General features: G+C 32.2%; 1 protein-coding gene across 9 annotated transcripts in view; it reads left to right on the top strand.

Moving 5' to 3' along the window:
* The window catches only part of LOC148623839 (uncharacterized), a 73483-nt gene that overhangs the window by 11975 nt on the left and 35250 nt on the right, over positions 1–26258 (top strand). For 7 of the 9 annotated variants that reach the window (XM_088566034.1, XM_088566036.1, XM_088566038.1 and 4 more), the window contains 7 exons: positions 3117–3179; positions 4102–4220; positions 4952–5150; positions 5999–6093; positions 6697–6887; positions 7932–8059; positions 22010–22039. In XM_088566034.1, the coding sequence (XP_088422160.1) occupies positions 3117–3179; positions 4102–4220; positions 4952–5150; positions 5999–6093; positions 6697–6887; positions 7932–8059; positions 22010–22039 (825 nt within the window). The remainder of the gene's footprint in view (positions 1–3116; positions 3180–4101; positions 4221–4951; positions 5151–5998; positions 6094–6696; positions 6888–7931; positions 8060–22009; positions 22040–26258) is intronic. The other 2 variants (XM_088566037.1, XM_088566035.1) reach the window with 1 other exon arrangement.

Here is a 26258-nt window from a genome sequence, read left to right as displayed (position 1 = left end):
ATATATATTGAAACTTTATAGGAATATTTACAGTTATTATCTCTACAAGTGGTATTTTTTTTAAACTATCAGTATGTTCCTTGAGCAGCTGTAGCTTCTTAAGATTGCCATTGTAACTGTAAAAGAGAATGTCTTGGACCTATCTCTGCAGATATTTTGTCAATTTCAATAAAACAGAGCGGGTGAGTAAAAGAGCTTCTGCAGTTGATCAAGATGGCTGACAGCTGGCAATATCTTAGCAAATATTTTGATAGGATTGATGACAGCAATTATTTCTTTAAGCAATTAATTTTTGGTGGTGCTTAGCTTGCTGTTCCTGATAGGGTATGTAAGTCTCGTTACTTGACTCCATTGCTTCATGAGATTGGTTGCTAGCCTACCATTCAAATGTGTGGAAGTTGGCCATTGACAGAGTGTAAGTTCAGAATTAAAAGCAAATCATCTTTAGTTTGAAAATACCAATTAAAAATTACACAATATCCAGTAAACAATAATATGCAGATCGGTCGTCCGATTTCAATACGTTCTACATAGGAAATTCTGGAAAGGAAAATGAAACTAGAACAAGACTTACAAACCCTATTGAAGTTCAGTATATGATCATAGACAGATCCAAGGGATGGGATCACTGGAAATTACTGGAGTGTACCTCCATTTAAACCAGTAAGTGTTCCTCTTGTTTTGGAATATCTTGATCTGGATCCGCCTTTGATGATTTTCCTTGACAAGGAAAGGGGTAGATTCACTAACACTAGTTTCAGAGGCCTATTTTTTTGTCAAAATATCAAGCTACTATCTGAAGTTTCTTATTACATGTACCACATTTTGAAGCTAAAACAATATCTCAATCCTATTTTACAGAAAATTCAAGCTGTTGTGTCATAATTCAGTCATAATAAGGTCACAAAATACTGCTTCTATACAGTTTTCAGAGACTTTTTACAAAAATGAAAGGATTAGTTGTAGTTATTCAATCAAAAAATGTAGACTGCAAGCTTTGAACAACAAAATATTTTGACGGGTTGTAATAATACAAAAGGCTATTTTTGTATAAATAGCAAAGAGTTCGACAAATGCACTATTATATTTTCTACATACATGTCTCATAAAGTAAGCTATTTAACCACAATTTGGCTAAATTTTCTAATTTTTTTTCATTTTCAACTTTTATTTTATTGCAACACATGCATGAACAACAATGATTTTTTTTTAATGAAGCACATACTCAACTGGTATATGCCATATTTGAAACACTTTCTTTTTGGGGCTGATTTTTGCATTTTCTGAACAGATTCCTTTCCTCCAGGTTTTAATGATATTTGTACCTCCTAAAACAGGAGTATACAGCATACATCTTCTTGTATCTACCTGTCACTATCTCCTAAAAATTTCCTCTAAAGTACTTGATGGAATTCCATGAATCTATTGGAAAGTGAGGCACCATGTGTTAATGACATGATGGAAAATGAAATTATCCTTCCTGAGTATTACAACATCATCTAATTTGTAGTTATTTCTATCCTATCAAGAATTTTAGTTATCCAACTTGAGCAAGTCAAGGGTTTTATATGGCTCACTGAGCTGCAGTTTTGTTTACTTACTTGGACCGAAGTGAGCTTTTGTTGTAACTTTGGGTGGGTTCGTTATCTGTTTCAATTGTTTTTTTTGTTGTTTTTTTTGGTTAACATTTTTAAACTTTTTAAGAACTTTGTTCAATTACTTTAGAATAACCAGTTTTGACTAAACTGGACAATTATGATGTTGGGTCAGCTTATTTTAACAGAAAGGCTTCTAGATGCATCCTTAGCTTCTTGTCATTTATCAAAGCTGAACTCCTTTGTAGCTACACATGGAAATCTTTTGAGACTTAAATAGGATTATTGATAGCAATGAATTCTTTATATCTTTATACAATCATGTTTCATGCAGTATAATTGGCTTCTATAATGGCTGTGACTGCTCATTGAAATCCTCTTGGAAAGTGAATTCACATTTTGTCTTCAGTTCTTCCTCTAATATAAGTTCATACTTCAAGGAGCCTCATTTTTTTTGTTGGTGGAAAAAGACCCTTAATTATATTAACCCAAATAGGGCAAAAGAATTGAAATTGTGTTTAGTGGTAAAATATCAACATCCATATTACAATGGTATTGGTTGAGGTGCTAGACTTTGTTTTTCTTTTATTTATTTTATCACTCTTTAGTTGTGGTTCTGAATCTTTTTATATTTACTTTCTAATAAAGGTCAGAGATAATATAGTTAATGGCACAGTTGACTATGGTAGTTATGTGGTATTACTACAATTTTACATTTCTTTAGTTATGCAATTAAAATATATTGGTAATATACCAAGATGCATGTATTAGTAAAAGAAATTTGGCCCTCTTTATAATATTTGTACCCATCAAAGGATGAGGATTTTAGAGCAGGATTTATTTATGAAACATGTAAGCAAAATATGGAATATAGTAAAAGATATAAGGGAAAAAAATTATGTAATAGGAACCCTTGAAGGGTGAATTCTATGTGTCTGTAAGTTTTCAAATAATTGTAATGTTTTTTTTTCTAACTTATATTGTTTGATAAATGAAAATCTCATTTATTTATGATACTATTTTGACAAAATTCATTCCATAAAGTTTAATTTAGTTTGATGGCTAGGCTTTGCTCTCATACCCAATGTTACTGGTTTATCATTGTTAATGTAATGAAATACAATATGAAATCAAATAATGAAAAAGAAGCAAAATTGCATTTTTTAGAATTTGAAATAATTTGGTCATAATACAACTCCTACCCCATTTTAAAAGATTAAAGTTTTAATTTAGAATGTTTTTGAGTTTAAGCTGATACTTTGAAGGCACTTTAAGTATTGGGTATTAATTTTCATTGTTTGCCAAAATTTTGTTGGTTCATGGGTTTTGCAGTTCAAACCACATAAACCACTTACAAATGTTACCCAACAAAAAAGTTCTTTATTTACAGTATTTGGGAAAGTAACAGTTGGTGAAGAAATCAATATTAAATTTTGTTGTCATGAAATAGCTTATTAATGGTTATCGATAAAGCAAAAAAAGTTCAATATGTCAGAGTAAAAAATCATTTTTTTTTTTCAGAGACTGGTAGAACAGTTGAGAATTAAGGAGGAAAGTAGGGGTTTTGTAGGCCAACCTGTAAAGGTAGGTATCAATGGACAGGGAATGTTTGTATGATAATTAATGAGGAAAGAGGAGGTTCTATAGGCCAACCTGTAAAGGTAGGTATCAACGGACAGGGAATGTTTATATGATAATTAATAAGAAAGATGAGGTTCTATAGGCCAACCTGTAAAGGTAGGTATCAATGGACAGGGAATGTTTGTATGATAATTAATGGGGAAAGAGGAGGTTCTAAATGTCCACTTGGGATGAAAAAAATAATGTTGGTACATGTATCAGAATTAATGATGAATGAAGAGGCTTTGTAGGTCAAGATGCAATGCATGTATCGTTTGTATGAGGAATAATATTTGAAATCACAACAATCATAGGTATTTAAAAACAAAAAACTAATGGTGCCTTTGCATTCTAATAAAGTTCTGAGAAAAATTGTACCAGAAACATGCTTTTCATGTTGTGAATGGGAAATCAAGAGAACCAGGATTCAAACCATAATCAAAAGAACTTATCCAGGATAACAAATGAACTAAACAAAAATAGATACACACAACAAAGAATATAAAATAAATGAAATTACACATGCAAAGAAACAAAAGTTAACCAAAGTGGGCGCCACTAAAAACTGGGACAAGGGTGCACTGGTAGGATAAGTGTCCTTTACTTTTCTAGAAACACTGATGAGTTGGTCATAAAATTTTCTGGTTGGGATAGATAAAAGAGGAAAATTATTGACACAGTGAACAAACTGGTTTTCATTGTGCAGATACTGTCAATTCACACTGTTATTTTTAGGAAGCATTAATTTACTTCAATGTTATACTTGATTTTGTTTCTACTCGAGTTACAATGAAGTGGTAAATTTTTTTTTGACATATGAAGTAATAAGCATTATTCTGGTTTGATCAAACTATCATTAGTAATGATTTTTTATCTTTATAAACAGAGAAAGCAGACAGTTAGTCCTGATGATCTTTCAACCAAAACATCTCCACGATCACAAACAGCCAAAAAATGGGGACCAGCAAAACATGCCAACAGAAATGACTTTTATGATCTCATCAGGTATGCCGGTACTAGCTTATACTTAAAATCATTCTTCTATTTTCTCACTTTTGAGACCAGAATAATATTCATATTTATTGCTGTATGAGATTTCCTAATCAAGGTTTTCGATAAAACATGAAATGTTATTGACATCACAATAAAACATTTTATGAAGTCTTATAAATATGAAGGAATAGCAGCAAGCAGGGCATTTTGAATTTGTGTATTAATCACAAGAATGTGAGAAAATGAATTCAGTCACCACCAGAAAATGTAAGACTAGGATATCCTCACGTAAGATTTCTATATTCTCAAACTCAGCAGAGCCCCAATAGAAAACTGGAAATTGTAAATTTGGATTTCTGGGATTTCTTTGAAATGTATTCTCAAGAGATATTTATATCATTGGTACATCACTTGCTACATTTATTCTCATTTTCTTGACAAAAGATAAATGTTGTATGTTATTTGTTGCTTTTGACATATACACTGTATAGTTTGTTTGGTGTATGATCCACATCAATAATCATAGAAAGTTCTGCTGTGCAAAATGTTTGTATATTAGTTTTTATAAGTATGGACAAAATAATTTATAATGTGTATGAAATTCTGCATTCTGTCATGTTTTATTAAATTTGAGTATGACTGATTAATAATATAACGAACAATGAGGCTAATTTTTACATTTAAAGCTGCTTATTTATAAAACAAGAAAGTATCCCTTGTATCTTGCTTTTGCCTGTTTTCAGGACAAATCCTAGAAATTTCACTGTTGTTGTTAATAATGGGGTAACACGGTCAGAAAATTTATCAGGGATACCTAGCTATGCTGATCTCGGTGATGGTGATGGTATATATGCTGAAGCATTGGCTGATGAAGTCACTAAAATCTCTACACATGACAATGAAGACTCAGCATTGGAAGACTGTTTTAAACATGTATGCAAGGTAATCAAATGTTAACTAAGTCTTTAGTATTTTCCATAGAAGTGGAACATATAGGTCTGAATTTAGTCACTTTCAGAATGAGTGGGTATGAAAAAAATTCACCCAACTGCTAAGGAAAGACATTTTTGAAATTATGCAACACTTTTGACAAGAATGTTTTCTTTTATTTTTTAAAAATATGAATCATAACTTTGAAAAATCCTCATTTTCACAGAATTTGATGCTGTGGATTCAACCAACAAAATGTCAAACTTTCAATATATTTCAGTTATTTTTTAAAAGATATATGCATCTGAAATTTATGTTCCATAGAAAAAAATAGATTTTTGTTATTGCTGAGTATGATTTAGTAGTTACGAGTTAAAGCTCATCAAAGTGGAGTAGCTTGCCTTTCTAGAGAAGAATACTGCTTCTGTGTTGTAAGGTTACAACTTCCTACTATTTCATTTATTTCCAGATGATAGAACTTAGAGCAAAATAAAATTAAATTTTGATTCTGTCCGTGAAGTACTAAATGGACTGATTTAGAAACTGTTTTGCATTCTAGGATTGTTATTGTTCATTACATTCCTTAATGGTGAAGATGTATTTTGTTAGTATTCTGTGATAGTACAACATTGTAAATGAGGACTGGAATTTTTGATTTTGTTCTTTGTTACATATGTGTTTATAAGATTGTATTTATTGTCAGTGTGCTGATTGACTGTATTTATTGTCAGTGTGCTGATTGACTTCTTTTGCTGTACCATAGTTACTTTTTGGTATTCTAATTGCAATGCCCTGCTATGACAAAATATTGTGATAACAGAAGATTGTTGGCTACAAGTATTTCACATTTTACATTACAGGGTAAAGTAGAAAGTTTGCAATCACTTCTACCATATAGAAAGACACAACAATTGAGTAGGTCTCAGACTGCATTTAGCACTGGTTTTACTGTTAGGTAGGTAAAATTAAAAGGTTTTAACTGTGCATTTTGTTTGAACTTTTTAGCGCACCAGGTCATAGGCCATGTGAGCTATTGCCATCACTTGGCGTCCAAAATTGTCATCTGTCGTCATCATTAAGAATTTTTCAAACATCTTCTCCTCTGAAACTACTGAAAGGGTTTGGATGAAACTTAGCATGCTGATGTTAACAAATTTTAATAAAATTTTCCGATTTTAAATTTATTGTTTTATTTTTTTTGTTTTTTTTTGTTTTTTTTTTTGGGGGGGGGGATTTTTTTTCCACAACAGCTCACATGAATTAAAAGTCCAAGAGACTTGTAATGGTTAGAAGAACTTACGGCTTTGGTTTCATAAAAAAAAAATCTCAATTCAAAATTGCCTTAAATCTTTGAGTTTTTCCTCAAATCTTCACTAACAATCAATCTGATTGGTTGAAATTTGAATTGAGGAAGGATTTGAGAAAAATCAAATTCATGTTCTATTCTGGGCTGTTTTGTCATTTCTGATAAACCCTGTATTGTTGCAAGAGTAGTGTTTAATATACATCGTGAATTGAGTAGAGAAAATGTTTTAAAATAAGTTTTCTTTTATTATAGGAGTTACAGAAATCCTAATAGAGCAGAAATAATGGCAAATTTTAATCAGTCAGCACGTCCTAAAACAGTACCTTCACAACCCAGTCGACCCTTGGTACCCAGCCCTTATTTCTTCAGATATTATAGTAATCCCTACAACAAGTATTCACTGAGTGCTAAATCAGGCAGGAATCCTAGTGACAAATTTGAAAGTAAGCACTCATATTTTATAATTACTCATATTATAAGGTTATTGCATTTGTATGGGCGAATATTGTCTCGATCAGAAATTTTGTTACATAAGCATGGGAGTACACAACATTTCAGTCTTCAAGGGATACTATTCACCAATATTAATGCAATAACCCTTTTATTATAGAGTAATGAATGTTTCAGACATTCTTATCCTTCTTTTACAATTTTATATGATAGTGGACAAGTTTTTATATCAACAAACACTTCATTTTTGAACTAGTTCAAAATACTTCCTCCTCTGCAATTAACTTGAAAATTACTGTTAATTGACATCATGTCATGTATAATATATACATTTTGGCAGTTTCAATAACAAATAAAATTAATTTTTGGAATGATCAACATCAGTCATTTTGTATTGACACTTGACAACAATGCTATATTATAAGTGTATAATTCTTTTAGAATATGCTTATATAGCTTCTGTGATAAGGATATATTGCACTGTCATTTTCTTTGGTTTTTTCTTTTTAAATTAACAAGCAACTATTTATCACTATATAATAAAGAAGCAATACTCAAAGACATAAGAGTTATACAATTTTTGTTTTGGTACCTGAAGAAAAGTTACACTTTGTGAATTAATTTGAAGTTATGATATCTAGTGACTTGAGAGAAGCTCATATTAGTCAAACAGTCGTAAATCGTGATATAAGTTAAAACACTCTACAGAGCTTATGTTAATTGTTGACTTGTACACAGGTGTATTCACTATGTTAAATAAAAATAAACTTTACCTTTTCTAGCAATTTGGTATGGTTTGCTGTCTTTTTGTGTGTTGATTTTATTAAATAAACAATAGGAATTTTTCTGTACTGTGATTGTAAATCTTGCCAGAGTTGTAGGACTTAGACAACTGTAAAAATCATAAGCATTGCGGGACTTATGGTTTCGTGTAGTAATTTATTTTTTAGATAAATTTTATTATTTATATCATACAAATTTTGGATGTAGATTGTTCATCAGCTATTATTTCATTGATGTTCTCTTATTGTTTAAAGATCAATTCCAGTCCTTAAATGGTACATCAAAAATAATGGCTGCTCATGGTGCTGGCGCCCTGTCTCGGTCGTTGAAAACTAAGTCAGCTTGGAGTGAAAGTGACTTCAAACTCCATGGCAAGCTTCATGTAAGTACATTGATGGTAACACATCAGTCCTTCTATTTACAGTAAAGTTTCACATTTTTTATCATTCTTATAAATATTTGATTGGTATTCATATGTCTATATATTTTCGTCTTTTCAATTCACATGCATTTATCAACTTAACCATTACCTGGCTTTGTTTTTGTGACTTATATTTGGTTGTTATTTTATAAATCAATGTTCTTCCTTTCACACCATGAGTCGGTGCCAGTATTTAACTCACCTGAAGGTTCAAGTGACATTATGTCATCAGTTTGAGTTTGTCATCTGTCCTTTGTGAACTTTAACATTTTGTTCATTCAGTTAAAGGTCATTGGTATGAAACTTGGCAGGAATGATCTGTCTATCAACATACAATTGTTTTTGGTTCTTTTTGATTTATGGGATGCCAGAGGCACTTAAGTTTCTTATTAGCCATTTTTTAAATTCAATCCTTCTAAAATTTCATATACAAATGTTTGGAAACTTAATTGGGTTGTTTGACAGCAATGACTTCTTCAAATTATTATTTTTTGATGTAGCTCTGGCATTTTGTTTTTGGTGGATGTGGCCACTTAAAATGTCATGGTAACCCTATAGTGAAACACATTTCTGCCAACATCTCTGAAAATATTTGACCAATTATAATCAGCCTTTCTAATCATGACACATTTTTGATTCTCTTCCACTTAAAAGACCAAGGGCCACCAGAAGTCTTTTATGCTTCTGATAAGCCATTTTTCTTATAGTATTGTTGGTAAGAAGCTTAACAGTATTGTGAAAGTACTATTGTTTGTGGGGTACAAATTTAATGGTTTTGTGGGAGCCCAAACCATGAAATTTGGTTCCAAAAGAAGAGATTCCTGTTGATGTGTATACTATAAACTTCAAAAATATGAATTCAAGAACTCACGAATTTGTGTTTCTTTCCTGATCCATAAATTTTGGTATCCACAATTTAAAGTACCTTCACAGGAACCAAATCTACTTTTGATGCCACTCAGGGAGCTTCTTTGGTAGTGGTTGCCATTAAAGCCATATTTGGATAAAATCATTAAAATCATTATACTCCAACTCAATAAGAGGATGGTATATTGAAATCACCTTGTCTGTCTCTGCAAACTTTGTCACAATTACCTATACATAATTATTTTGATTACATAAACTTTATCATATAACATAACCTGTATGAAAATGGGCTTGTATTAATTATAAAATCTTGACTTTGAACCATCCTTTTAATTTTTGTAGTTAATTGAGAGAGGACAAGTCAGATCACAATCATCAATGTTTTAAAGTGAGTTGTGTTCTGTGGCATGAATTTTGTTGGTTAAGGAGGAACACTTAGGATCAAGGGAGTTAATCTGATAAAAGTTGTGCATGTTTATGATGTTAATGTTATTTTTTCACATTTGAACGTTAGTCCTGCATGGAAGTTAGATAGTATGGCACTTGTTATAAACAATATTTTGACACTTTTTAGCTCACATGGCCTGAAGGAGCATGTTAGCTATTGTCATCATTTGGCGTCTGCCATCTTTGTGGTTGTCATCTGTTTTGGTTAACAATTTTCACCTCTGAAACTAGTGGACCAATCAGAACCAAGCTTGTTATGAATGTTCCTTAGGGTATTCTGCCTAGAAATGTAGTGGGAATTTTTTATCCTTGACAAACATGGCTGCTAATACTGAAACTGAGCCATTGGAGCCTGTCACCATTTTTTGCCTCTATATCAAATTCCTAATAGAAGAAATCTAATACTTCTTCATCTCTTCAGTCCAATGAGATTTATCTTCCCTCAAATTTTAAGTATATATTATGACCCTTTTAAGAGTTATTCACCCTTTTATGCCAGTCTTTACCATTTTTAGCTTACCTGGCCAAAGGCCATGTGGGCTATTGCCATCACTTGGTGTCCGTCATCGTAGTCGTCTGTCGTCATAAACAATTATACAAAACTCTTCTCCTCTGAAACTACTTGCCCAATTATAACCAAGTTTTGTATGAATGTTTCTTGGGGTATCCTGCATAGAAATGATGTGTGAGTTTTTTATTCTTTGAAAAACATGGCAGCTGTTACTAAAAATAGAACATAGGGATCGGACAGTAGTTTTTCGCATATATCTTCAAAACCATTAGGTTTAGCTAAATTCTGACATAGGGTAAAGGTGTTCAGCATGATATGATTTATATGCATCAATTCGTTTTAATCTGTGAAGCTATGTTGGAGTTATTGCCCTTTTTGATGTTTTTATGCTATTTTTAATGTTTTTTCTTTAAAAAATCTTCTCTGAAATTCTTTGATCAATTGGAACCAAACTTGGTATGAATATTCCATGGTGTATTCTCATAGAACTGATATGGGAATTTTTGATCCGTCAAAAACCATGGCTGCTGTTACTAAAAATAGAACATAAGGGTCAGACAGTAGTTTTTTGCATAGATCTCCAAAACCGTTAGGTTTAGCAAATTCTTTCAATAGCTGAAGTGATCCTTATTATTAGGACTACAAAAGTCTTCAGGGATAAAAGTTGTCGGATGATTCTGTGTAAGAGTTATTGCCCTTTGAAAGTTTACAGTTTCAGTCAATATCTTGAAAACTTGGGTAGATTAAAACAGACATAATTTTTTTCTGCTTTTTAGTGGAAATCTGCATTTTACTGTTAGGATTCTTTTTTCAACTGTATAATTACTTCCGTTTTTGCCAATGTCCTGTTTGTTTGTAGACCTCATAAAATCATGTCTGTTAAAAGAATCTTTCAATTGTTGAAATGATCCTTATGATAAGTACTACCAAAGACTTCTTGAGTCAAATTTTTGGACAATTCTTGTTAAATTTATTGCCTTTGAAAGTCAAAATTCAACCAGGTGAGTGATTCAGGCTCCTCGGAGCCTCTCGTTTTTTCTATCTATGCTTTTTTTCGCTATAGTCTTGATTTTACCTAGTATTTCTAAAATTTTCTACTTAGAATCTACTGGAACAATTGGAACCAAATTTAATATAAATATTCCTTAAAGTATCCTGTCCAGAAATAATGTGGAAATTTGTATTCCATCCACCAACACTACATCATTTACTGAAAATAGTAGGAAGGGGTGGCAACAACAGATTTTTTTTTTTGGCAAATACATGTATCTCTTAAATCATTAGGTTCAGACAAATTCTGACATCAATAAAAGTGTTCAGCAAGATGAAATATATTCATGGTGTAATTTTTGTGAAGTTCTTATGATCCATGTTAGAGTTATTGCCCTTTTTTTGACATTTTTTAAAATTTTTGTGTTATTATTTCTAAAATCTGAAACTCTATAACAGATTCTTATCAAATTTGGTTAACAGGATTCTGAAAGTATTGTGCACACAACTTTGGTGAGAATTTTTGATCCGTTGACCAACATGGCTGATATTACTTGAAATTGACAGTAATGGCTAAAACAGCATTCTTGATAATTTTTCAAACATTTGGTTTAGACAAACTCAATGCCAATGTTTTGAAACTAAATGATCCAATTTCTGTGTTGCTCAATTGGCTCAGTGGGCAGCAAGAATGATTTAAGTTTTGGGGTCTCTTTAATTGATGAAATTTTGTTCCAAAAGATACAACTAAATGATTTCAATTCTGGAGGTGAATGATTCAGGCTCTTTAGGGCCTTTAGTTTAAATGATAAAATCAATGTGTTCTATGATAGGGATCCTTGTATATAACAAGGAAATTCTTCTACCCTTCTGTAATAACTTTGTCAACACTTCAGAATCAACATCCTGTGATATATCACAAGTTGAAAGCGTACTTATTCCTCAAAATACAAAAAAAACCTTTGATCATTGAAGTTGAACAGTCTTTTTACAACACTTTGTAACTTGAACAGTCCTCCTACAAGGCTGTATACATTTGTTACTCTGGAACTCTATCAGTTTTCTATTTGAAAAGTAAAAAAGTCATTGTCACAGAGTTAAACTCATAGTGTAGATGTCATCCATTGTATCCCCCAGGTTTAATCTGTTATTTGGGAATCATTCTAACTTTCAAAGTTAAATTGCTTTGATACTTTGTACTGTTCCATTCACCTACAAAAAAATGTATGAATAAAGTGGGTAATACTTAAGTATGTGCCCTTGATTTGTAATAGTACTGATCAGTTTATAAAGAGAGACTCAGAAATTTTTTTATACAACCAAAAAAAATTGTGTTTGTATAATGTTATGATGCAGTTGTTGTTGTCTGTGAACACTTTGTTTCCATGCAATAACTTTAGTTGTGGTTGACTAGTTGTTACAAACATTTTAATATGATTTTACGTACCACTAAAGGAGGGTTCCTATCTAATTTGGAGTTAGTGGCCCCTACCATTTTAGAAAAAGGGGCCAAAAAAGGTAAAAATAGGTGTTTGATTACAACCAATTTGGAATGTTTGTTTTTCTTCCAATTTTGATTATTCCTTTTTTTGTGTTCCTTATTTCTGATAAACAAATGTATCAGCAGATTTGATGCATTGTGGACTGTTTTTGAATTATAAAGGGTCAAAGGGCCACACCCCCAATAAATGGACTTTTTTTATTTTTGGTCCTTATGAAAATTCCTATCAAATTTCAGAAAAGTTTTAGTTAAATTTCAAATTTTGTGCAATATTATGCATCCAAACCAGTTGTTGTGTCCATGATGAATTGCATGTCCCTATGCTTAAGTGTGTCAAAAACTAATATTGTGTCAACACTTGCTCCAACTGTTCAGGATTCAACCACTGCAGTCATATAATGCTGCACTTTACAAAGCTTTTTATTATCAATTTTATACCCTACTTTAAAAGTTGAGGGTATATAGTTTTGCTATCTTTGTCCATCCATCACACTTTTTGTCTTATTAAATAAAAACTGCTTTATAAAAAATTTTAACTAATTCAATGCTTTTAATCTGTGAAGTTCAGGTCAACTTCAAATCTTGTGTTAATTGTACTTATCATTAGAAGTTATGACCTTTGACATTAAAAATGCAGGGTAACCCCACTATTATTACTGCTGTATACTCACAAGAAATATTTTGTGGTCATACAATGGTATGGAATTATAATTCTGTCTTCCTGGCTGTCATCATGTCTTGAATTTTTTTTTTCAAAAAAGACCAAAAAACATTTATTAATCATATATAAAAAATCCTGTCAATCAAATTCATATATACCCCAACAAAGTTTGAGGTAAATAGGAATCATTCTGTCTTCCTCTCAGTTGTCGTCAGTTGACATTTTATTTCATGGGATATAATGGCAAGGTTTCAGACCATGAATCATAGGTTCATGCATATGTACTAAATTTTGGGGTTTGATGCCCCAACTGTTCAGGGATGAAGGGGCGAAAAAAAAAACATATTAAAATTTGAGCCTTTGATTTTTTTAGTGGCACAAAATTTCTTAGGAGATCCATATATTTTTACTTGATCACTATGATATTGTAATTCAAAGTTTTTGTGTCACAAAGTTTCAATTTTTTTCTTTATCTGTAACACTTGGAACAAAGTACATGTATATAAATGTTATGCATTTTGTTTTCATGAGAAATCTGTTAGTTAAATTTTTTGACTTTTCTGTGACACCTGTTTGGTTTTCTATTTTTTTCTGATTACCAGTATGCTGTACATTGATCAATTGTCCCTGATATTTGTGAAAGATTTAGGCTCTTAATTCATCCTCAGTTTGTTTCAATAAAGAATGACTTTTTGTCCCTAGCAGCAATGCAAAGGAGGGGCATAGTAATGGTGTTTGTCTGTCTGTCTGTCAGTCACACTTATCTTAGTTAATTCTTTGTTTTTGGTATGTACCCTTATTATGAAGAGTTGCAGATTAAGTTTGACTTGGTTATGGTTGAATGATTTTTACGGAAGTTACGGCCCTTGGACTTAGAAAATTTCAGTGATTTTAAAGTTCTCTTTCTTTTTTTTTTTTTGTAATGCTTTTTATATTTTTATGATTTTATATTTTGTATGGAGTCTTACTATGAGAAGTTACAGATTAAGTTTGACTTTGGTTATGGTTGAATGATTTTTACTGAAGTTGCAGGCTTTGGACTTAGAAAATTTCAGTGAATTTAAAGTTTCTTTTGTTATGCTTTTACCAATTTGACTTTATCTTTTGTATGTACAGATTAAGTTCAACTCTGGTTATGGTTGAATGATTTTTGCGGAAGTTACAGCCTTGAATTATTAAAATTCTGTGAATTTCAAGTTTGAAATGTATTTTTTTTACACAGGAGACATTAGAATGCTGTTCTTTTATTGGACTTGGATTGTATTCCTATATTGAACACTGTAGTTATACATTGGATTGTCAGTCACAATAGGTAGTTGATCATATTATACTTCCATTTTGATTCAACAAAGTTTACAGGAGTTATAGAACTTGGATCAGTTCCCTTTTTATAAAAACTCAGCATAAATATATTACCCACTTACTGAAGCCAGAATGTAGTTAGCAAAACGTCAATACATTCCAACCTTCCATCTGATACTCATCAAAAACAAAATTCAATTAACATTTCAGAAAATCTTTATTAAAATGATGCCATTGAACACCTTCCCTTTTCTATTTGGATTTTTTTGATATTCCTTAGCAAAATATGGAATTTACAATGAACTGTAAAGATAATTCCTAGTTTGGTTGTAAATATAATTGTTATACTACCACATTACGTGGCAGTTTTAATGATACACATTTTATATTTCCATTGGGTTCACCGTATTTTGCAACCGGCAGGGTACATGTAGCAATCTTGTAGGAAACCTAGATTAATGCTTAACTGTAATGTGAGACACCATTTAATTTTAAAAACCGATATATCGAGGATCAGGATTTCTGTTACTTAATAAGCCTTTTAAATGAAAAATTGGTTTTTCACCCCATAACTTCAAATTTTCATGATTGATTTTAATTAAACAGGGCTTTACTACAGAAAGATCAACGGTCACCATTACTCTATAAATATTTTGTGCTAGGTTGAATCTTGAGCACTACTATTGTTTACATACAGATTCTCCTTTAGACTCGAGGGGATAACAGGATTCTCTTTTCGAGATAGTTAAATTTTAGATTTTAACCCACAAGCTTTAGTGAGTGGGTTAAATCTAAAATTTAACTATCGAGAGTGGAGAAATCCTTTAATCTCTGAGATAATTGAGGGAAAATCTTATTCTCCCATGAATAAAACCATAAAAAATAAATTAAATAAAACCCTAAATTCTCCCAACATCAACTACGTCATCAAGGACCTCCCATCCAGTCATCATGTCATTGCATCATCGTTTTCACTACCATTATGATTAGTTGATACACTACCAACTAATCTTTTAAAATATGAATACCATTCGTAAATCAACAAGTATTTAATTGACCAACAATATGAATAACAACTGTAAACATGGTTCACGTGACATTTTAATTTTCCGGCATGTGGCGGAAAATTACAAATTTTTAATCACTCGCTTGTGCTGTGTGAATGAAGCTTATGAATGGGAGAAATATAATTCTCCCCATATCTTAAAAAGGAGAAATTTGACATGCTTGTTTTGCTTTATGCTGATTTAAGTTATAAAAATAAGTCTTTCATCTTTTTGTTAAACAAGGTTTAATCAAAGTAAACTTTCTTTCAATTTAATTCACATTATTACTTTAAAACTCATTGTTTTAATTATTTGCCTCTGATGAAGAGAAACTATGCTGATGTTTTCGTTTGTAATGAGTGTAATTTACATGTAAATCAGGGTCTTAGATTAGTCAACAGAAACAATAATGATACAACGGAAATAATCAGAAAGTTTGTTTTACACTGGCTGATTCCATAAAAAATGGTAATGATGCAGGTTACCAGTTCACCATCATTATTTCCTGAAACACAAGATTCTCCAACAGTTTGTAATGTACTAGAAAAGCACAGCAGTTTATCCGTTTGACTGTTTCATAAATGAAGTCATGTATTATAACGATTTACAGTTATAGGGATGGAGTGTCAGTGATGTCATATATATGTAGGTGCCCTGAAAGATGAAAGGTTCAAAATTGTACAAAACGGTACATTTGGAAGTGACATGTTTGGGAAATGACATATGCAGTAAGGAAGTGATTGTTTAAGCTTTTATCACAGATGTACAGCATGTGTAGGAATCTCACGTATTCTCATTGGTCATGACTTCAGGAATCATATCAAAGTAAATATACACAATCATTGACTTAATAATAAATTGATATATGTTCAAAGTAAATGAAAGTCATTCAGTGTATAATACCAACTACTTTCCAGTAAGGGGTTGGGGGATTACACTAATTGGGATGTTAATACCAACTACTCTCCAATAATGGGTTGGGGATTACACTAATTGGGATGTTAATACCAACTACTCTCCAGTAAGGGGTTGGGGGATTACACTAATTGGGATGTTAATACCAACTACTCTCCAATAAGGGGTTGGGGGATTACACTAATTGGGATGTTAATACCAACTACTTTCCATTAAGGGGTTGGGGGATTACACTAATTGGGATGTTATTTTGTCATTCCATTGCACTTGTATATTCAGCCTCTTCTTAACCATTTGATAATTATAAAACTAAGCAGAAATGTGTGATCTACATGTACACCTGCTATATTTGGATTTTTTATCTAAATGAATATGGATTTTCATTTGCATAACATAACTTTGCCATTGACTGCAATATTATAGGGTATTAGGTATCCATTTAGTAAGCTTTATCAGGAACTCTTTCTAAACTGCTTGAAAAATGTTCACAAAACCACCAATTTTTTTGGGCTATGTAATGATATGGCATGTTGCTGTCGTTTGTAGACACTTTGTTTTGGCGCAATAACTTAAATGTTTGTGGGTGGATCTTGGTAAAATTACACAAAAATGTTCCATATCAGAAAAAGGAAGGGTATTATTGATTTTTTTGAATGATTTTACTAACTGTTCAGGAATTATTGGCATAAACAAGCATTTGATTAAATTAAGTGCCAATTTATAACTCTTGTAAAAGTGTATGGATCTATAATAAAATAATGTTTGTAGTTTCAGGTAAATATATGGATATATGATATCCATTTTTTAGGTTTGAAGAAATTATAGGTTTCATAATGAGTGAAAGTTGAATATCTCAAAATATCAACTCAAGTTATTTAGCTTCAACATCATAACAAGTGAGCCTCTGTGAGTTTGTTATGATATTGAAATTAAATAAAGCAAGTTGATATTTTGCAATACTCAACTTTCACTAGTTATAAAGCCTTTTCCTCTATGATTCTTTTGGAATATTTTGGCAGCTAGAAGTTTACTTGTTTTCGTTGGTTGGCTTTTGGTGGACGGATTGTCTCATTGGCAATAATACCACATCTCTTATATTTATATTCTTCATCTGCCATGGCAGAAATTCCTGCAATCGTCCATCTATGATGCGACCAATGGTGTTGGGAGAAACATCATAACATTGCTTTTGACCAACCAGGTTTACTAATAAATAACACACAATCACATAACAACCAATTGCAATGCAAATTATGTATATCACTAATTTGTATCACATTGTTCTTTATGTGATATCACAAATATCTATCCATCCCAGTAGTAGATAAAACAAACAAATCATAGAGCAAACCAGCTGTTTCAATAAACTTGTCTGTATGGGTGACTTTTACAAAACATTTCAGATGTCTTGCATGAAATCCTGCAAGATTAGTTGAGATGTTATAGCTTGACTTAATCAGTATTTTGAAATCTGTAGGAAATTTTTAAGTTCTGTTTGCATCAATGTTACATTTTGGATTGGATTGATGATGAAATTAAATAATCCCTAGTGGTGTTTTATAATGCTCATTGATTGTACATGGAGTAATTGAGTTATTAGTTATAGAGATGTTGCTTTTGAAGTTTTCTGGATTGGTATTAATTGTAAAATGCACAGATCTGATAACAGGAAAACTGATGTCTACTCCTACTGGTGTTAGCCCACCTGCACCAAGGGTCAACCCATGTCATCTCTTGTCATCCATTGTTATGTGTTATAAAATTATGTTGGTACCACTAAGTGGATTGCAACCACATTTGGTCTCAAGAGAAACTTCTTTAAATGGTGTTCATTTTACTGACCAAGAAAAAAACATTGATATTTTTAGATTAATATGATCCCTTGATCAGAAGTACTGTCATTCTAAAATTGATTTAAAGTGCAAGAAAAATATACAATGTGGATCTAAAATCTTTTCAGCTAACATAGTTGTATTCCTCTCTTAGCTAGTTTTACTACTCTTCTTGGGTGTCTTAGTGAGCTATGATACTGCTTATAAACCTGATTGACTCCTGAAATTCACAGAAATAGGAGTTATAGAATTATGTTTTTAACCTTCAGTCTATTTCTCCATCCTTCTTGCATCTTTCTGTCCATTCTTTCATCTTTCTGTTCTTCAGTCCATTCCTCCATCTTTCTGTTCTTGAATCCATTCTTCCATCCTTCTGTCCTTCAGTCCATTCCTCCATCCTTCTGTCCCTTAGTCTATTCTTGGTTCTCTTCTATCATTCAGTCCAATCCTCCATCCTTTTGTCTCCATCCTTCTGTCCTTCAGTCCATTCCTCCATCCTTCTGTCTCTTAGTCTATTCTTGGTTCTCTTCTATCATTCAATCCAATCCTCCATCCTTCTGTCCCTTAGTCTATTCTTGGTTCTCTTCTATCATTCAGTCCAATCCTCCATCCTTCTGTCTCCATCCTTATGTTCTTGAATCCATTCTTCCATCCTTCTATCATTCAGTCCAATCCTCCATCCTTCTGTCATTCAGTCCAATCCTCCACCCTTCTGTCATTCAGTCCAATTCTCCATCCTTCTGTCATTCAGTCCAATCATCCTTCCTTCTGTCATTCAGTCCAATCCTCCATCCTTTTGTCTCCATCCTTCTATCATTCAGTCCAATCCTCCATCCTTCTGTCATTCAGTCCAATCCTCCACCCTTCTGTCATTCAGTCCAATTCTCCATCCTTCTGTCATTCAGTCCAATCATCCTTCCTTCTGTCATTCAGTCCAATCCTCCATCCTTTTGTCTCCATCCTTCTATCATTCAGTCCAATCCTCCATCCTTCTGTCATTCAGTACAATCCTCCATCCTTCTGTCCCTTAGTCTATTCTTGGTTCTCTTCATCATTCAGTCCAATCCTCCATCCTTCTGTCATTCAGTCCAATCCTCCACCCTTCTGTCATTCAGTCCAATCCTCCATCCTTTTGTCTCCATCCTTCTATCATTCAGTCCAATCCTCCATCCTTCTGTCATTTAGTCCAATCCTCCATCCTTTTGTCTCCATCCTTCTATCATTCAGTCCAATTCTCCATCCTTCTGTCATTCAGTCCAATCCTCCATCCTTCTGTCATTCAGCCCAATCCTCCATCCTTTTGTCTCCATCCTTCTATCATTCAGTCCAATCCTCCATCCTTCTTTCATTCAGTCCAATCCTCCATCCTTCTGTCCCTTAGTCTTTTCTTGGTTCTCTTCATCATTCAGTCCAATCCTCCATCCTTCTGTCCCTTAGTCTATTCTTGGTTCTCTTCTATCATTCAGTCCAATCCTCCATCCTTCTGTTCTTGAATCCATTCTTCCATCCTTCTATCATTCAGTCCAATCCTCCATCCTTCTGTTATTCAGTCCAATCCTCCACCCTTCTGTCATTCAGTCCAATCCTCCATCCTTTTGTCTCCATCCTTCTATCATTCAGTCCAATCCTCCATCCTTCTGTCATTCAGTCCAATCCTCCATTCTTTTGTCTCCATCCTTCTATCATTCAGTCCAATCCTCCATCCTTCTGTCATTCAGTCCAATCCTCATCTTTCTGTCTGTCTGTCCAATCCTCCATCCTTTTGTCTCCATCCTTCTATCATTCAGTCTAATCCTCCATCTGTCTGTCATTCAGTCCAATCCTCCATCCTTTTGTCTCCATCCTTCTATCATTTAGTCTAATCCTCCATCCTTTTGTCTCCATCCTTCTATCATTCAGCCCAATCCTCCATCCTTCTGTCATTCAGTCCAATCCTCCATCCTTTTGTCTCCATCCTTCTATCATTCAGTCCATTCCTCCATCCTTTTGTCTCCATCCTTCTGTCCAGATTTAGATTTTCACTTCTGGATGTTTAATTTACACTGAAGGCATTGAAAGAGAGCAAAGGTCAACTGAACTAAAAATACATTGTAGATGATAGAGTTATTTCCTAGGTTAAATATAAAACAATGTTTTAGATTAGGTTTATTTTGGTTTCAGATTTTGTGTACCGGTAGTCGATTTCTTAAAGGATCATGCAAATTTCATTCTTTCTTAGTGGTTAATACAAATCTAATATAAAAGAAAAATCTTCAAGCCTGATTAATGAATTTACCCAGCAAGCAGAAAACCTTCAAAAAATCTTTATGTGAAAATCAATAAAGAAATATAAGTTGATTGGTGTTTATTATCCTCTATTTGTAAGATGTTCAAATTGCAGCCTTTCATCGTTTCTTAGACATTCTTTTTGTCTCTGTACTTCTCATAATGCCATAATAGCTTTTATTTCTGTATTATTGTACAAGAATAGCATATTGGGAATATTTTACATCTCGGAAGCCATCTTTTATTGGCCTGGTGCATTGGATGGGAACATAAGATTACTTTGAAAATAGAACTTGATGGTAAAGGGTATTAATTCATAGTTAAGGATTTCCGTTCAGTGATAACATTCCAAGAATGAGCCTACTACTCTTAATTCAGTGGGCGAGAATATTGAAAGGTCAGATAGTGTTCACCATGCTTAAAGCCATGTTTTTAATAGCTGTTATAAATACTTTTGTGCTAAAATGTAACTATTTTTATTTAGTTTATTTAAATTAAAAATAAAGCTTGCATTCTATTTTTATAAATTGGTAATAAATGCACTTCGTGAACAAAATGGCCTAACAGGATTTACAGTGGTAAAACTGTGTGAAAGTATGGAATAGCTATGGGAAATAAAATCTATGGTCAAAGGTTGATCAGGCAGCTGATTTTAGGTGTGTTAGTAAAGTGTTATTATTTGCCTGAATTGGACAGAACTTCCATCACTATACAAAAATAAGTCAACACTTGGCCAATAAAAATGTAATTTAGCCATATTGAGCAAGTTCGGTGCTTCTGTTGTCATGTATTCTTGTTGGCTCTAATGTGAGGTGATAGATATGGTTTAGTTTTCTCCATTGTATATTGGCATTACTCTTTTGTTTAGTTAAATGAGCCTTAAAATCAATTCCTCAGCAGACTTGAAAATTCTCTTATCCATGTATTGTTAGTGGAAATAATTTAGTAAATAAATTTAGTTGATTCCCCCCCCCACCCTGCTTTGAAATGCAGCGGTATAGGGGGATCATGGTGTCTGTCAGTCTGTTCTTTTGTTTGTCCATCCAAACTTTTTTTTTTTAACATGGGGTACCCAATACTGAGCTTTGTCAACCACTGTCTTTCTAGCTTAATGGGAGGTGTGTGAAAGCACTAATTTCTTTGAATACATGTCAGCTGTATAATTATTGTAAACATATAAAGTTTTGTGGTTGCAAATTTTCCCTGTTTAAAAAAAAGAAAAGCATTATATAGTGTTAACCCTTGTCATGCTGATCATTTCTGAACGACTATATCAGATAGCCTCATTTTAAAGCATAGTCATGCTGTTTGCAGATGCAAATTGCGCTTTCCTAAACTAATATTAACACTGCCAGAACCAATAAAGCGAAACCAGGTCCAATCCCAAACAGGTCCGGGTGTAGCACGACAAGGGTTAAAAATCATTTTCTCTGGTACTGTTTTTTTTAGGTTATTTGTCTACTTCAAAAATATGGAAAATTAGTACCGTATACTGCAAAAATTTATATGTTTACAGTATATGGTATTGAATAAAAGGACTGTAATAAGTATATGTATTTGTGTTCCATCCACAGGTATCAGGATTGCTGGAGCCTGCTGTTGAGGTACTTTGTGGTGTCCTATTTAATGTTTAACATGTTTTTGTCTAGAGTTATCCAATATTATTTGGCTTCATTTATATGGTGTGAAACTGGCAATGGATTCTGTTGTATGGTTTCATGGAATAATAAAAATTGTTGAAAGAAAGTCCATAATAATAAAATAGATGTAGTGAAATTATTGGACTACTAATAGGAAAGGGTGAACTACCATAACTAATATCATCATGAGTTAAAAAAATATGTAGATTTATGGAGTGTACAGAACTTTTTCATTTTACTATTTTTTAGTTTTTGTTCATTTAGGACCTTATGTCACCAGTTCATCTGAGGAACTTCCTTACTGTTTCTGAACACTACACAAGATAAAGTCGACATGTAATTCCTTTAATTTCATTGGACATATCTTTTAAATTAGTAAATATATTTCAGGCAATTAAGCTTAATAATAATTTATTATTGCTGCAAATGAAATTAAGGTCAAATCAATGGAAGAGTTGAGGGACGTCTTCTTTTTTTGCCTTGAAAGATGTAAAGTAAACACTTTGCATTTAGGAAATATAAGCTGATTCGGGATGTATCAAGATACATTAAATTTGTTAAAAATGTTCCATTTAACACATTTATTAGTCAAATTCTTTATCATTTCATTATTATTTTATGATTACATGTATTAGACAGGAAGTGAAGAGCAATAATTTTGACAAAAAGTTTCTGTATTGGAAAATGTGATGTACATCTTGGAAATTATTTTCTTGATCTGAAATTTGTTTTATTTTAGTCTACTTACAGTAAATATTGTTTTTGAATGTAATTGGAAATAAATTTTTTTGGCAGGTTTAAAAATTTATGAAAAAGATTAAATGAAACAACATTTTTAAATGTGTGTGAAGTTGGATGCTGTTTTATTGTTGATCTATATATCATATCTCTGAATCAGTATTAAAGATTAACATTCAGTTTAAACATTTAAGAAAAAATGAATCCTTAATTTAATTCGAAATGTAATAATTTACAGTTTTATTTTTCACAAGGATCAAAACCCTCCAGTGTTAACAGCACTTTGATTGTCATTCTTGGCAAAAGAGTTTTCATTTGGCATTTTCAATATCTTTTTAATGATTTTGTTTTTTCTCAACATCCAATTGTAATTTAACAATATCTTAATTTTTGCTTAATGATGATTTGACTTCCCAAACCATCAGTGACATAACATGTATATTATAATAATTTGTTTCATGACAAATTATTGTAACCTTGTGGTGTGATAAAATCCAAGATTAAATGAAAAAGTTTCTTTTCGAAATTGAATTATTTGATTTTATATGTTAAATTAGGAATAAAATCTCTGTTCCACTGTCTTCAAGTCAGGAATAAATCTCTGTTCCACTGTCTTAAAGTCAGGAATAAATTTCTGTTCCACTTTCTTCAAGTGTTGAAAGGTAAGTAGTCAGTTTCAGCACTCTATACTGACTAATTTTTAACAGAAAAATCCAGTAACTACTTTCCTTTTTTGACATAAAAAGATCCATTACTGATTTCTTCCCAAAAATGTTTCTTTCTCTTTAGCTTTTGGTTGAAGAAAAAATATATGATCATGATTTGCCAAAATATTTATTTTATATCTATCAAATTACTAAAATTTGCAAAATATATATATATGTAAAGTAAATATGAACCACTGTCAACAGTAGACATGAATTACACACAGCTCTTTTGTGACATTGGATATGATGAACTCTGAGTATTTCTTGCCAGTTTACTCTTTAGTCACATATGTCATGTATATAGTCAAACTTAGGATAGTACATAATGTGAAAATAATATCTGTACTTTCCTATGACTTGTAAATATCTAGTATTAATATATTGTAATAGGAAAGACTGAGTTTATTTTCTCGTGTTAAAATATGATTAAATGAAAGAAATGTTAATATGATCAATACTTATCATCAACTGAGTAAAAATGGAAATAATGCAATAATTACACAGCTTAGTAGACAATGATTAAATCAAAATTAGCCTGCTCAGATGACTATTTGACTTTTCATGTACTTCATAAAAAAATCGCTCAAAAAGAGCTGAAAATTTTATTTTCAAAAGAACAAAAAATGTTTGATTGGAATTATTGCCCTACTTTACTCAAGAAATGTTGTGTGTTATGGGTTATATTTGCTTTTACATGTTTTCATGTTATTAAGTGCAATTTTTAGCTTGCAAATTTACAAAAAAAAAAATATGTTAGGATATTTACCTGTTAAAGATATAACTCAATTCACACTTCCAAGATTTGCCAATTTAGGAAGCTGTTATTTCAGTTGTGAAAAACATGTCAAAATGATGTCCTGTGAATTGTTAGAAAACTGAGAGGTTTATGGGTAGTTTTACCTATGTCACCAAAGGCAGAAGCAGGTCTAGGAGTTGGTTCACTTCGTCGATCCGTCCGTAACACTTCAGCTTGTCATGGCAACCAGTCTTTTCCGTCAAAATTTCTGACAACAAGCTCCTACCCATAATCTGTAAAGAATTTTATATACAATACATTTGCTTTAAAGCAAAATTTCTGCAAGCCCGCTGCTATTTTTACCAGAATTGGCTGGTGGGCTAGTACCAATTACTAAGATTTGTATTTCAAAAAGAAAATATGCCAACACTTATTAAAAATTGTCATTGCTCAAAATTTCATTTAATAGCAGTCCTATAATGTGAGATGTGTTTTCAGACTTTTCCAAACCCTGCTTTGTTTTTAAAAACCATGATGAACACCTAGTGTGTTGTACTTTGCTCTGAAATTATTTGAACAACAATAACAATTAGGGTTTATACTATGTACATGTAGTATTTCATTCATTTCTCATTTTCTGTCTGATAATTTAAAGCTATGCAGGTGTATTTTACAGAGTCCCTTAACACTGTCTCTGTTGCTTCATTGTAATACTTCACAGCTTCAGTAGTGCCTTATTAGGATGCAAGACACCAATAAGTTTAATGTGAAATTTCATGATATTAGGTATAACATTTACTCTGCACTTACTTGTTACAGGGTTACTTAGCACAGATCATAGGCCCATCATGCTTACATGTTTTCTGTTACTCTTATTGCAGTTAAAAACTTATTGTTGTTGTCTCAAAGCCTGAGGATAGTGTCATATTAGAAACCTTAATTTACAATCAAATTACATCAGAAACATAGAGCTTAAAATGAAAACACGCCTTACTGTTCATAAAGCTTGATACATTTAGTAGGTCAGTACCATTACTTTTTGGTTGAAGGCATCCTTCATGAGAACAATTTGAAGGTATTTAGTTAAAGCATGATGGATTACCTAAACCATGTGACAGTTTTTTTGGCTTGTTCATTACTTCAGGGATTCTTCACAGAAACTCTTCAAAATTGTAGCTTTAATAGCTTAACCTTGATTTTTTTGCCCATAGTGTAAACTTAAAAGCTTGGTAGTAAATGTCTCATATTTATGAATGATTTTGTTATATTTTGTTTCAAAAAGTTTATGAAGTTTTGTTGCATACATCTCAGAAATGTCTCTTGGGAACAATTTGAAATTTGGTATGCTGCTTCAACAGGATGGGTCGTTCTGTTTAGTTTTCTAGTTCACTTGTAGGACAAATTTCCTTTTCCCAAACTCTTTATACCCTTGTTTTGTATAGTGATCCTAGTGTCTATCCTTCCATCCATTCTCTTTATTTGTGAATCTTTTCTTCTGTTTAAACCTTTTTAGCTCACCTGGCCTTTTGGGTCGTTGTCCATCATCATTAACAATTTTTCAAAACTCTTCTCCTTTGACACTACTGGATCAATTAGAACCAAACTTGGTATAAACCTTCATTATGGTACTGCATAGAACTGTTGTTGAGATTTTTTATAGTTAAAAAATATGTCATTTATTACTAAAAATAGAACATAGGGGTTAGACAAATGTTTTTTGCTTATATCTGTAAATTAATTAGGTTTAGCCAAAGTTTGACATGGGTAAAAGTGTTTAGCATGATGATATCTATCTGTTGTGAAATTTTCATGTTAATCTTTTCAGCCATGTTGGATCTATTGCCCTTTTTTTTGACATCATTTTGCTATTTTTAATGTTATTACTTTTATAAAATCTTCTCGTCAAAAACTACTGGACAAATTTAATGAAAATGATTTGATTGTTCCTTTTTATGGCCGCTTTTACAAAAATAGAATGTTGCTTAACCAGCTAGGTGAGCAA

This window comes from Perna viridis, chromosome 2, assembly GCF_037379345.1.
Source record: "Perna viridis isolate PV_CMFRI_1.1 ecotype Kerala chromosome 2, ASM3737934v1, whole genome shotgun sequence".
Taxonomy (NCBI): Eukaryota; Metazoa; Mollusca; class Bivalvia; order Mytilida; family Mytilidae; genus Perna; species Perna viridis.
This window is presented reverse-complemented; position numbering and strand designations above follow the sequence as displayed.